A 14,849-nucleotide genomic window follows, 5' to 3' on the forward strand; every position below is an offset into this window, starting at 1 on the left:
TTAGTCCTCTGTATACCTCCTGGAGAGATGGCAGTTTCTTTCCCCACATACAGATATTGTGCAGTGCATCTTTCAGGTTTGCTAGGCAATGTCCTTGATCTTTAAACACTCCATACCCAGCTTCAGACAGCTTCAAGCCTCCTAAAAATGCAGGTTTCTTTAATTCCCTTATCTTTCTGCTATGCTCACAGAAGAACCGATCTGGCTGGTACTTCCAGCCCTGCTGAGGTTGTGCTACTGGGGATTTCTTCCTTATTTTATTATATCCAACCTCCTGAGTCCCCGATCTGTTTTGAATATCCAGTTTAAATATCAGTAAAGGCCCACACTTCTTTCTGTTAACCCACCTGGCTGAGAGTCTACCTGCATGCTTTCTTGGTTTTACTCCATGGAGCAGCCATGAAAACAACTTCCTCCATTCCCCCATTTTGAGAACCTCTCTCTTATGTGTTTTTAAGTTTTAAAATGAAAACCAATTCATGGCTACAACTAGAATCTAACATTCTTTTGTGTGTCTACATATGCGGTACTATGGATTGAACCCAGGTACACTCTAACTCCCCAGCCTTTTTGTTTTTTAGATAGGGTCTTGTAAAGTTGCTTAGGGTTTCACTAAGTTATAGCTGGCCTTGAATTTATGATCCTCCTGCCTCAGCCTCCTGAGTCACTGGGATTATAGACATCTACCACCACACATGGCTAAGTCTAATATACTTAACACTTCATTTGTATTTGGTGTTAAGCACAGATGAACACCTAAGAGTTACTAACTACTTCAGTAAGATGGACAGCCATTCCCAGCATGTGTGTATGTGTGTCTAACAATATAAACACCACGTTCTTATATTCCAAATACACTATATAAAAATTAACAAGTATGTTAATAAACTAAACTTTCCATTATCAATAACTGGGTGTTTAATAAGTTTTCTTTAAAATATTTAATTAAGTTTAGGAAATTTCTAAATCAATCAAATTTCAAGAGTAATTTTTATATTTTTTTATTGAAGGTCATTTCAGACCCTCTTTATCATCAAATATTCATCACCAATTTATAAAATGGGGTATTGTTAAGAAGTATTATTGGCTCAGAAAACTCACTAAACAGAGGATGAGGATTCTATATAGTATAGACTAACATCCTATACAAGCAGTGGTTTTCAAATTTTTTAATGTATTTGCCTCCTAGAATTTATAAAAATTTTTTCATCCCATTGTACATTTTGGGGTTGATATTTACATTTTTATAAATTTCATTGTATACAAATATTGTATATTATAGGTGAGCTTTAAAGATACTTAAAACTTGGAGTTGCAGAATTGGTTTAGTTAATTCATTAAAAACACTGTCACATACAGCTGGGAGTGGTGGCACGTGCCTGTAATCCACGCTGTTCAGCAGTCTGAGGAAAGACGACTGCAAATTCAAGGCCAGCCTGGGCAACTTAGCAAGACCCTATCTCAAAATAAAGAACAAAAAAGAGTTGGGACTCAGAGTACCCCTGGGTTCTAATCCCAAAACACACACACACAAAAAAAAAATTGCCATAAAACCTAATTATAAAGCTAACCTGAAGATCATACCAATTAGACAAATCAGAATCACTTTCTGTCATAAAGAGGTCCAACTTCATTTTTTGATGCAATTTAAACATTTTAATGTGAATTGGGGCTGTAGCTCAGTGGCAGAGCACTTGTCTAGTACGTATAAGGCATATATTAATTTTTAAAAAAATTTTTATGTATTCCCATAATCATCATCTCAGGTCCCAAATTCCATACTAGAAAGGAAGGAAGGAAAGGAGGGACAGAGGGGAAATAAGTTATTGGAAAGAAAGAAAATGTCAAGTAAAAGAAAAAAAAAAAAAGACAACTAGAAAGAGTGAGGGCTTTGCCATTAGTGTATGTCCTGACATTTCAGTATTTCTCATAGACACCCAACATTCTCAAAATGTCTTTCCAGTACGCCTCTGAGGCTTTTACACCCCAGAGCAATGCATCATTATAATATTCAAAATAGGTAAGAAGTTTTTCTATTATAAAGTAGGAAACGGATGATTTAAAAGGCAGGCAAGAAAGAAGATGCAATGAATATAAAAAGGATACATATGGAAGTTAAAGATCTGAAAATTATTCCCTTCAAACTTTTTTTTACAATATTTTTTTAGTTGTAGATGGACACAATATTTTTATTTATTTATTTTTTAAATGTGGTACTGAAGATCGAACACAGTGCCTCACACATGGGAGGCAAGCGCTCAACCACTGAGCTATAACCACAGTTCCTCCCTTCAAACTTTTGCTGACAGATACATTCTGCATTATTTACAGAAGAAATTAGGTGATGTCTAGGATTTCCTTAAAAATAACTGGGATGGGAAGAAATGGGAGTACACAAAGCAGAATTGATAATGTTTGTTTGGTAATTGGTATATTAAAAAAGAAAATCAGGGTCTGAGATTGTGGCTCAGTGGTAGAGCACTTGTGTAATAAGTGTGAGGCACTGGGTTCAATCCTCAGCATCACATAAAAATAAATAAACAAAATAAAAGTTTGTGTACATCTACAACTAAAAAAAAGAAAAAGAAAATCATCATACTTTTGTCCACTTTTACATATATATCTGAAATCCTCCATGCTAATGAGTCAAAACAAAACAAATCTGAGTCATAATTCCAAATCAGCTACCAGTCTTTGTTGTTGTTGTTATTGTTGTTACCAGGGATTAAACCCTGGATTGTTTAACCACTTAGCCACATCCCCAGCCCTTTTTTGTATTTTATTTTTGAGACAAAGTCTTATTAAGTTGCTGAAGCCGGCTTTGAACTTGTGATCCTCCTGCCTCAGCCTCCCAAGGGGCTGGAATTACAGATGTGAGTCATTGCACCCAGCAGTTACCAGACTTTAAATACTCTGTCTTAAATTTAAAGAAAGCATACAATTTACCATTTAGCATATCCACCTCCTACTCCACTTGAATTGTATTCACTTTTTTTCACTCCCACACCCAATATTTGATAAAGATAGTAATAGGAAAGCAAATGTGGCACAGATGAAAAAACAAACAAACAAACAAACAAAAACATAAAAAGGGCAGCACTCTAAAATTAACTATAATATTCAAAGTAAAAATGTCCAAAATGACATCTATGAGAATCAATACAGATAGAAACATTCTTACCAATATGGTGTTCCAACAAAAGAATTGGCAGGGGATGCCATGGAAGCAGATCCAAAATCAGCAAGTTTCACCTGGCCTGGTTCTGTCAGAAGGATATTTCCTGCTTTGATATCTCTGAGTTTAAGGAACACAGAAAATTAATTCGTCTTTTTTTCATTACATTGTGTTTAAAATGAAACAAATCAATTAAGAATTTTTAAAATGGAGAAAATGAAATAAAAATAAGTGCTGGGATAACTCACAACTGTGATAACAAGATTAGATAACAAAAAATATAGAATTTAAAATATAGTAACTTTTCTAAAAGAGAAGATAAATAGCAGTTTAAAAATGACAGACAGGTAACTGCAACATAGAGTCTATTTATCAAAAACAAACAATAGTTTTCAAAACAGAATTTAGTTGGCTAATAACCCCTTCACAATGTAAGATTTCTGAGTATCCCACTTATGCTTAAAAAAAGAAAAAAAAGGGAAAAAAGAACAAAAAAACTTTATTCTCCAAACTTGTTTTTTTCTTTTTTTAAGGTTTATTTATATCTTTTTCAAATTTCAATATAGTTCTCCTAACTCAATGTGAAATAAAAATTGAAACATATGGATAATGTATTATTAATGATCCCAAATTTACTTTCAAATTTATCCTTCTGAAAGAGCAAACATACTATCCATCTAAATTAAGAAAATTATGGATAATTAAATGATGGGACTGCATTCCAATGGGCAAGGGAACATACACTTAACCTTTCAACAATTGAAAAAGAGAAACTAAATTTCCAAGCACTTATTCATTCCTGAAGTATTATAATACATATAATACTAAGTGGATTTATTCTCCTTCCTCTTGTCACAGTGCATATAATAGCAAAAATATCTATTTTCACTTTTTTTTTTTTTTTAAGTGAGGAGTGTACTTTTTTCCTTTGTGCTAAGGGACTGAAACTGAGATCTTGTACCCAGAGAACTACTTTTAAGTCAATAAAAAATCTTAGGTTCTAATTCTAACTCTTGTTAATCATGTTCTAATAAGTGCATTTCCTTTGAACTTTACTATTCTCTACTAAAAACATAATAATCTGTTAATTCACAGTGACCCTATTACCTAGTCTAATATGTACTACCTGGTTCAAACAAATAATTAAAAATACTATTTTTTACCTAAAACAGTCAAAACCAATAACAGTGCCAAAAATGCATTATAAAGTGGTTTAATTTCAAAATTACTATCTATTATCAAGGATTAATGCTCAAAAGCATAGTCTTTGTCCATGTCATGAAATCAACAGGAAAAATATAGCAGTATCAGTTACTAAGAAGACAAAGATTTGTCAAGTTCTATCTCTAATATATTTGGCTTTTGCAAACTTTGGAAAATTATAGTCAAAAACTGGGGCATTGGCTTTTTTCACCTGTAAAAAAAAAAAAAAAAGACTATCTGATCCCTAATATCTTTTCCATTTGCAAATTAAATGATTCTATAATTAAATTTCTACTATAAGTCTACTAAGTGCATATACTTTAGAAGTCCCAGTAGTACAGGAGACAGAGATAAAAATTATCCTAAACAGAGAGATCAAATGTAGTACTGTTATTTTTAATTTATGAACAATCAACAAATGAGTTTATACAATTCAATTTGGCTATAACCAACAAACATGTCAGGGTTACCAAACTATATGGCTGATAAATCCAATAAGACAATTGCTTGTCACTGTGATAATTTTCAAAGCACTTACCTATGGATCATTGTATGAGAATGTAAGTAGGCTAATCCCTGGAGAGCACCATGTGTAATTGCTGCTATTTCCATTTCTTGTAATGGCTTTTTGTGAACTTAAAATTAAGAATGCATTTGAAAATAATTACTACACAGAAGTTTTTGTTTAAAAAAATAAACTTATATATCTGATATATGAGTAGTCTGACATTTAATAAGAGAAGTCTTATGATGCTAAAACAGTCTATTAACTTTATAACTGGTATACAGTTGTGCTAGCTATTGAAGTATAATTCTCAGCCAATATCCTTCATAGTTAAAAATATCAAAAAATTATTTGTTATTATAAAAAACAAAAGTAAAAAAGAAGTTTTCCATTTATTCTCACTTATCTTTGTTTTGAATGGAAGCTGAGTGACAAAGAATCCAGAAAAATGCTTGCAAAGTCACAAGTGAAAACTTGTTTATTTTATACACTATGTAGTATTTATAAGGATAATATAACATACTGAGAATCTGGAGAGAGTTAAGAATTTTACTCTTTCTAGAAATTATTGTTTATTTTGTATTAACATTATTTAAATAATCTCTAACTGAACTACCATTTTAACTGTTAATGCTTTTAAAAAAATAATCAAAGGAAACCTACCTTCTAATAAATCTGAAGCAGATCCTAAACAATATTCCATTACAAGCTACACAGGAAGAAAAATTACAAAAACATTAAAAAATACAGAATTATTCCAGTGGAGATAAAAATTAATTTGCCCAGAGGTCCAAAGGATACTTTGAAGTAAAACAAACTAGGTATTGTTTACCTTAAAAAATAGTTATACAAAGTACATGTAAGAAGACATGAATTGGTGTGAACATACTTTATATACAAACAGAGATATGAAAAATTGTGTTCTACATGTGTAATAAGAATTGTGATGGGGACTGGGGTTGTAGCTCAGTGGTACAGCGCTCACCTAGCACGTGTGAGGCACTGGGTTCAATCCTCAGCACACATAAAAATATTTTTTTTGTTTTAAAGAGAGAGTGAGAGAGGGGAGAGAGAGAGAGAGAGACAATTTTTAATATTTATTTTATTTTTTTAGTTCTCGGCGGACACAACATTTTGTTGGTATGTGGTGCTGAGGATTGAACCCAGGCCGCACGCATGCCAGACGAGCGCGCTACCACCTGAGCCACATTCCCAGCCCCAGCACACATAAAAATAAAACAGAGATATTGTGTCCACCTACAACTAAAAAAGCAATATTAATAAAAAAAAAAGAATTGTGATGCATTCTGCTGTTATGTATTTAAAAAATAAAAGAATTTTAAAAAATAAGGGCTGGGATTGTGGCTTAGCAGGAGATCACTCGTCTAGCATGTGCGAGGGCCTGGGTTCAATCCTCTGCACCACATAAAAATAAATAAACAAAATAAAGTAAAACTAAAATAGTCTATTTAGACTTAAATAAATAATAGTGGATAGAAATAAAAAAAATAGTTGCACATTTATCAGTTTGTTAAATAAATATTAAATTAAGCTAATGAGGAGATAGTTGTCTTTTAATAATGTCAACATGTAATCACTTCTATAAGCTGTGCATTTCATATGCAATTACTAATTAAAATTAAAAAGTAAAATAGATCTTCTGTTACTATTAAACTACAAAAACAAAACTGATTATTGGTAGGAGGTAGAAAACTCTGTTGGGGATGTGGGTCAGTGATAGAGCACTCGCCTAGCACGTGTAAGGCACTGGGTTCGATACTCAGCACCACATAAAAATAAGTAAATAAAATAAAGGTATTGTGTCCAACTTAAAAAAAAATAAGAAAGGAAACTCTGTTCTCTGGAAATATATGTACAAAGCTTAGGTGACAACTTAATTTGTCTCTTTGTTTTTTTGAGTTGGGTCTTACTATGTTGCCCAGATTGGTCTTGGAACTCCTGGGCTCAGTAATCCTCCCACCTCAGTCTCCAGAGTAGCTGGGACTACATGCATGCACCATCAAGCCCAATTCTAAATTATTTTATTTTTTAAAACCAAACACAGGGGCTGGGGATGTGGCTCAAGCAGTAGCGCGCTCGCCTGGCATGCGTGCGGCCCGGGTTCGATCCTCAGCACTACATACAAAGATGTTGTGTCCACCGAGAACTAAAAAATAAATATTAAATTCTCTCTCTCTCTTTAAAAAAAAAAAAACACAGAGAACCACTCTGTGCCAAGTATTTTAAATATATTAACCATTTTAATCCTCACAAAAACCTTTTAGTTAGGTCCTACTACCTCCTCGTTTTATAGATGGAGAAATTTGAAAGACATAAAGTCAGCCTGCCCAATGTTACTGCCTTTTCTTTAACCATAGACTCAGTTTTAGGAGTCACCACCACCAAAATCAAATTGAATAAAAATGTAAGTTGGGCGTGATGGTACACACCTATAATCCCAATGACATGGGAGGCTGAGGCAGAAGGATCACAAGTTTGAGGCCAACCTCAGCAACTCAGCAAGGCCCTAAGCAACTTAGTTAATGCCGTATCTCAAAAAATAAAAAGAAGTGGGGATGTGGCTCAGTGGTTAAGTGCCTCTGGGTTCAATCCTCACTTCCTGTACCAACAAACAAGTACAAAACATTACAAATCTAAGTATATTAAAATGATATTCAGCTGTAGCTTATTACTTATTCAAAATGAGGGGTAATTCTTATTTAAAAGAAATTTAATCTCTCTTTAAAAATTCAGTTATTAGGGGCTAGGGCTGTAGCTCAGTGTAGAACGCTTGCCTCACATGTGTGAGGCACTGGGTTTGAGCCTCAGCACCACATTAAAAAAAAAAAAAATCAATAAACAAAGATATTGTGTGTTCATCTACAGCTAAAAAAAAAAAAAAAAGAAGGATTCACTTATTATACCTATACCACTATAGAATTATTATCATCCCACCTCAATGGTAACAGGGCAAAATTAAACTCCTTGTAACAAAATGTTTCAATTCTATACTTTTAGTATTATTCAGCCAAAGAATCATGATCAGTTCAAATTTCACCATAACACACAGAACTTCACCAAAATTACAATACATTTATGTTAAAAAGGATACATTAACTTTTTGGGGGGGCACCAGGGATTGAACTCAGAGGCACTAAACCACTGAGTCACATCCCCAGCCCTATTTTTTATTTTATTTAGAGACAGGGTGTCACTGAGTTGCTAAGCACCTCGATTTTGCTGAGGCTGGCTTTGAACTTGCAATTCTCCTATCTCAGCCTCTCGAGCTATTAGGATTACAGGCATGCACCACCACGCTAGGCTAGGATACATTACTTTTATTTTTAAATTAACAGGACTGTTTTCACAATGTTTACATGGTATCATTGAAAGTATCAGAGGAAACTTTACCATATATATAAGTCATCTGAATTCTGGAGAAAATCTGCAGTAAACTTGCAAAAGTTCTATTATCTCTTATTGTCTATGAGTTCTAGAAAATGCTGCTTTTGCTAACACTTCAGGTGTTGGTTCATACCTTTTCACAATCAGTTCAAGACATTGAGAATTAATTCATTCTAAACCAAAACCAATGAAAATTACAACAAGGAGGACAGATACCAACCCATGCTGTGTGTTCACGTAAATAGCAGCCTTTGTATTCTATACTGTTGGGATGTTTTATTCTTTGTAGAAATTTGACTTCTTTAATAATGTCTTGCCATTTCTGTGGGGAGAAAAAAGAAATAAGGGAAAAGATATGAACAGTTTGTTTTCCTAAGAAAGCTATAGGAAAAAAAGCTTGATTTATGCTGTTTAGATGAAATGTCAAAATAAAAATTTAAAATAAATTATATGATAGAGTTTACAATGTAATTGCATAATTTACAAAATTATTTCATTTGTGGTAGTTCACACACTATCAAGCATGTGATAATTATGTAACACATTTAGTAATTTTTTTTTCCCCAAAAGAAAAATCAGTATTATGCCCATACCACTGTAGAATTACTACCACATCAATTACCCAATGACAGCAGCAAGGTGAAACTCACCTCCCTGCTTTTTAATTTTATTTTATTTTTCAGTTGTAGTTGGACACAATACCTTTATTTTATTTATTTTTATGTGCTGCTGAGGATAGAACCCAGGGCCTTGCACATGCTAGGAAAGCACTCTACCGCTAAGCCACATCCCCAGCATCCCCCCCTTTTTAAAAATATTTTTTATGAATATTTTTTAGTTGTAGATGAACACAGTATCTTTATTTATTTTTATGGGGTGCTGAGGATCGAACTCAGTGCCTCACACATGTGAGGCAAGTGCTTTACCACTGAGCTACAGCCTCAGACCCTCCCCAGCACCCACTTTTTAAATTTACATACCATAAAGTTCATCTATTGTGTTTTCTGACTTATTTCTTCTAAATGTTAATCTTCTTTTCGTTCTTAATTCAAATGAAATAATTTCTCTGAAATTTAAGTTCCTAAACGCATATTCTAAAATGCTAGTGGAATTAGTTATTGTATAGGCAAGTTCACAGAAAAGCAACAGTATGAAAACCTTTTCCTACACATTTTGCGAAGAGCCTTCCTCACTAATATCTACCAGGAAATACAGGTAAACTCTTGACTTCATACGTGCCAGGCAAGTGCACTACCACTGAGCCCCAGGGCCCTAGCCCCAGCCCCATGTGACACATAATTTCACAAATTGGAGACCAGCCCCAGCAACTTAGTGAAACTGTCTCAAATAGCTAGGAATATACCTCAGTGGTAGAATGCTTGCATAAAATACATAAGGCCCCTAGGTTCAACTTCCAGAATTGCAAAAACAAACAAACAAAAGAAATAAGGCCTTGGATCCATATGAAGAAATTCTAGAGGTCTAGTAGGTATGAAATGGGAACTAGGAATCTGTTTTTTGTTCTTGTTTTGGTTTTTTTGAAGCTTTACTGCTGATTAGGACTATATAATTAAGGGCAGGGAAAGTAGTATAATAGAAAACTTTAAGAAATGTTTTATACTAGATTTAATATCATATCTCTGATGTTATTTCACAAGCACACAACCAAATACACAAAATATTTTCAATGTTTTATACAATAAAACATTGAAACATGATTTATGCTGTTCAGATGAAATGTCAAAATAAAAATTTAAAATAAATTATATGATATAGTTTACAATGTACTACAATATATTATAAAATACTAAATTCAGAAAACCTATTTTATGAACTTTAAAATTTTAAATTTGAATACTCTGGGAGACAGAGTCTTATAAATTATATTCCTCTAATGAAAAAAACTTTCATAAAAGAAACCAATATTATATGTTATAGATGATGCTATAAATGAACTTTTTTGTTCTAGGTATGACTAATCAATTATTAGACTTAAGTATAATCAACAGCCCATGAAAGCTAGTCCTAAAGTTATTTTATACAATGATGAATAAAATTAAACCTGCAAGAAATATTAGGAGTTTTTAAGAGATCAAAATGATGAACCATGATATAATCCTAACAGTATTATCATACCCACAAATTATGATCATCACAAAAACATGATTCACCATAAATTAGATTCCAAAAAAGTATAAAACCAAAATCTTTAGAACAGATCCAGCAATTCTACTTCTGGGCATATACCCGAAATAACTAAAAGTAAGGATGCAAAAGAAATATTTTACATTCATAGCAACATTATTCATAATAGCCAAGGGCTGGAAGCAACCAAAGTATCCATTTATAGATGATACGAATATAAATGTGAGGTGAGAGTGTGTGTACAGATAGAAAGGCTAATATATTGATATGAGATACACATACAATGGAGTATTTTTCAGTCTTAAAAAGGGCATGATGCATGCTACATGACATAAGTTAGTCACAAAAGAACAAATACTAAATGATTCCATGTACAGAATTAAAGAACGAACAAGGCTCGTCGTCGGAGAAAATGCCCGTTTATTGAGGAACAGCTCTGCATATTTATAAGCCAGGGGTGGTTTGACAGTTATGACAGAATGGTTTTAACAGTTGGCATGGGGTGCTTTCCGACTGTTGGGTAAGGATCATGTGAGCCAGTAGGGCTAATCTGATTGGTGGGTAAGGATCATATGAATCAGCAGGGCTCACCATTGGACCGCTCTTCTGGGGGATGGGGAAGTTCTGATTGGTGGGTAAGGATCATGTGAGTTAGCAGGGCTCACCATTGGACGGCTCTTCTGGGGTATGGGGAGAATAGTCTTTGGAGCTGGGGCGACTCCCAACACAGAATACATACAGTACTCAAATTCATAAGAGAAAGGAAAAATAGAATGGTAGTTGGTAGGGGCTGGGGAATGGAGAATTATTCTTTAATAGAGTTTCAGTTTGTCAAAATGAAAAAGTTTTGGAGAAGGATAGTAATAATGGTGGCAAAATAATATGAATATATTTAATGCTACTGAACTGTACATTTATAAATGTTTAAGATGGCAAGTTTTGTTATGCGTATTTCATCATAATTAAAATCTCTTAAAATTTTTAAATTAAACACTCTCAGAATTTTAGATTTAAAAAGTAGATTATGAAGAGCTGGGGTTATAGCTCAGTGGTATAGCACTTGCCTCACATGTGCAAGTCAATAGGTTCAATACTCAGCATCACATATAAATAAATGAACAGAAATAAGGTCCAGCAACAATTAAAAAAATAAATTCATGAAAAAGTAGATTATGAGCTAGTGATATAGTTCTGAGGTGTAGAATTTGCATAGCATGTATGAAGCCCAGGGTTGAAGTCCCACAACCGAGAGAGAGAGAGAGAGAGAGAGAGAGAGAGAGAGAGAGAGGGGGGGGGGGGAGAGGGAGTGGGGGGGGGAGGCGGGGGGGGGAGATTATATTTTATAAACAAATTTAGAATAAAAAATAATCAGAATAGTAGTAACCTAAAAACAGAGGACACAAGTTGGGAGGGTTTTTGGGCTGCCATTAACATTTTGTTCTGGCCAGACGTTAATACTTAAATAAGAAAAATTCATTCAGGTACAAATGTAAGATTTGCATGTTGAGAGCCACAGCCAAAGGGGCCCCAGCAAACTTCCAGCTGCCAGCAACCAGCTGCCAGCTGATGATTGGCTCACAGCAGCCCCAGCAACATCTAGCTGATTGGCTCCTCCACGGAGCTGCTCATTGGGGGACTTCTTTGGCTCCGCCCACGCAACCCAGCCAATCGGCCTCAAGAACAGGAGGATTGTGGGAGGTGGTGAGGTTTGTGTGGGGGTGAGAGGCTTGTGGGAAGCCGGTGGTGGCAGTTGGGCTCTGAGGGGTTTTTCCTGAGGAGCTGTTTTGTTTGGCGTTTGTAGTTCTAAAAATAAAGTTTGTTTCTTTTGACAAGTGGCTCCTGAATTGTGCCCAGCCAGACTGCGGCATTTGCACATATTTACTTTATTGCTGTTATTGTTTTTTTTTGGGGGGGGCAGTACTGGGGATTTAACTAAGGGGCACTTGACCACTGAGCCCATTCCCAGCCCTATTTTATATTTTATTTAGAGACAGGGTCTCATTGAGTTGTTTAGGTGCCTTGCTTTTTTTTTGCTGAGGCTATCATTGAACTCTCGAACCTCCTGCCTCAGCCTCCAGAGCTATTGGGATTACAGGTGTGCACTACCATGCCCAGCTTGTACACTTTTGTGTATATTATACATTAAAATTCCTAAAAGAGTTCCAACTTTTTGTCTTCAGTTAAAAATAGTATTTTATTCCCTAACATATAAATAAAAATGTACATATTTAACTTACCTCTGTAGACTGCTTTCCACTATAAGACATTTTCTTGATGGCCACCACTTCATTGGTACGCACATCCCGTGCCTTCAAAAAAAGAATTTTAAAAGGATCATTGTAAAAATCAATAAATTTAATCTGAGCAAACATTTCTTTGAGAATAAAAGCATTTATAAACAACTATGTCAAAAAGGACATCAAAACTCCTTTAAGTGGGAGAAGAAATAAGGAGATGTTAAGTCAAAGAATGGAAAATTGAAAATATTTAAGATATGCAACAAGTCTAAAAACCTAATTGTAATATGAAAATTAATATTAATAAAATTGTTGTATATTGTGGACTTTTGTTAAATAAGTAGGTTATAGCTGCTTTGTCACACACAAAAAGTAAGTGAAATGGGGCTAGGATTGTGGCTCAGTGGTAGAGCACTTGCTTAGCATGTGTAAGGCCTTGGGTTCAAGTCTTAGCACCACATATAAATAAAATAAAAATCCATTTACAACTAAAATAAATATATATATTTTAAAAAAAGGTAAGATGACAGACATGTTAACCTACTTCATTTCAGTCCACTTCACTGTTTCCAAGTATCTGATAAGTTTATAAACCTCAAATACACACAATAAAATTTACTTAAAAAATAAAATGAACTAAAACCCTTCCTTTTAAACAACATTTGAAAAATAACAACAAATAATAACATCAAAACTCATAAAATTATCCAGGTGCTAGTATTTTGGAAAGAAAAATAAACAACCTATAACCTAGTTGAGAGGAAAAGGTAAACAGAGACAAAACAAGACTAGTATTTATAGGTATGAAATGGACAACTTTCTAGGCAAGAATACATTATTAATACTGGTCCAAAGAATAAAACACAAGTAAAACAATGGTGAAAGATTAAAAAGACGACAAAATGAATCAATTACCTTTAAAACAGTCTTTAATGGAAAAAAGTGTTACCAGGGGAACTTTTCAGGTGAGGAGGAAGAAAAGAAAAGCTATCCCATTAATTTCACAAAAGTAGTACACCCCATAATGCCTATAAGGCACTAAAACCTTATGAACAGCACAAAATGGAAAGTTAAATGCCAATTTCATTTGTAAATTTTACAAAACCAATTTTACAGGGCATGAAAAGAACTTCTTTTTTTTTCTCTGGCATGGTGGGGAGGAGGGTGTGGGGGTTGAACTCAGGGAAACTCAACCACCGAACCACATCCCCAGCCCTACTTTTTTTTTTTTTTTAAATAAGCACTCTACTGACTAAGCTATATTCTCAGCCCTGATCTGTAATCTATTTTTTTTAAGTTTTTGGCAGACACAACATCTTTGTTTGTATGTGGTGCTGAGGATCGAACCCGGGCCGCACGCATGCCAGGGGAGTGTGCTACTGCGTGAGCCACATCCCCAGCACCCCCAGCCCTATTTTGTATTTCATTTAGAGACAAGGTCTCACTGAGTTGCTTAGTACTTCACTATTGCTGAGGCTGGCTTTGCACTCTCAATCCTCCTGCCTCAGTCTCCTGAGCCTGGTGAAAAGAACTTTTCATTTGGATAACATACAATCACAGGAATGCAAAAGATTTTGATGCTACAAAAATATTTAATAATTTTCCACAATTTTTTTAAAAATCGAAGGGGAAAACACATGTAAACTTTCAATAAATGCTGGAAGCACAGGAAAAGCCTAATTCTAAATGTAGTAAATTCCTCAAACATAATAAATCATATCTATTGAAACCAATTGCTAATCAGGATCAAGAGTCCTAAAATGCTATCATAATGATGATTTAACAATGTTGCAGAAATTCTGAACAAATAAAAAAGAATAACAGAAGCATTATAATCGACTCTTTGGCAAAAGGGCAAACTCATTATATATGAATGAAATAATATATAACATTAAGAAGACACAAAAGAATAACTGCTAAGTATTTTATTTAATATTTTTACTTTTATTCATCTATTTTTATGTGGTGCTGAGGATTGAACTCAGGGCCTCATACCTTCGAGCAAGTGCTCTACCACTGAGCTACAGCCTCAGCCCACTGCTAAATATTTTAAATGAGTTTAGTAAAATACTCAAAACCACCTCAAATTACATGTGGAGAAACACATTTTCAATTCAGGCTTTAATAAATTCCCAAACATGAGTGTTTTAAAATTCAATTATGGAGGGGCTGGGGATGT

At 34.2% G+C, this 14,849-nt stretch overlaps 1 protein-coding gene across 1 annotated transcript in view; it reads right to left on the reverse strand.

Moving 5' to 3' along the window:
* TAOK1 (TAO kinase 1) overlaps positions 1-14,849 on the reverse strand; it is a 136,038-nt gene that overhangs the window by 58,133 nt on the left and 63,056 nt on the right. Inside the window, exons 3-7 of the mRNA XM_081270403.1 lie at positions 12,671-12,742; positions 8,509-8,610; positions 5,547-5,592; positions 4,917-5,013; positions 3,182-3,295 (exon numbers count right to left, since the gene is read on the reverse strand). Of these exons, the coding sequence (XP_081126529.1) occupies positions 3,182-3,295; positions 4,917-5,013; positions 5,547-5,592; positions 8,509-8,610; positions 12,671-12,742 (431 nt within the window). The remainder of the gene's footprint in view (positions 1-3,181; positions 3,296-4,916; positions 5,014-5,546; positions 5,593-8,508; positions 8,611-12,670; positions 12,743-14,849) is intronic.

Source organism: Spermophilus citellus, assembly GCF_964194105.1.
Source record: "Spermophilus citellus genome assembly, chromosome: 17".
NCBI classification, from domain to species: domain Eukaryota; kingdom Metazoa; phylum Chordata; class Mammalia; order Rodentia; family Sciuridae; genus Spermophilus; species Spermophilus citellus.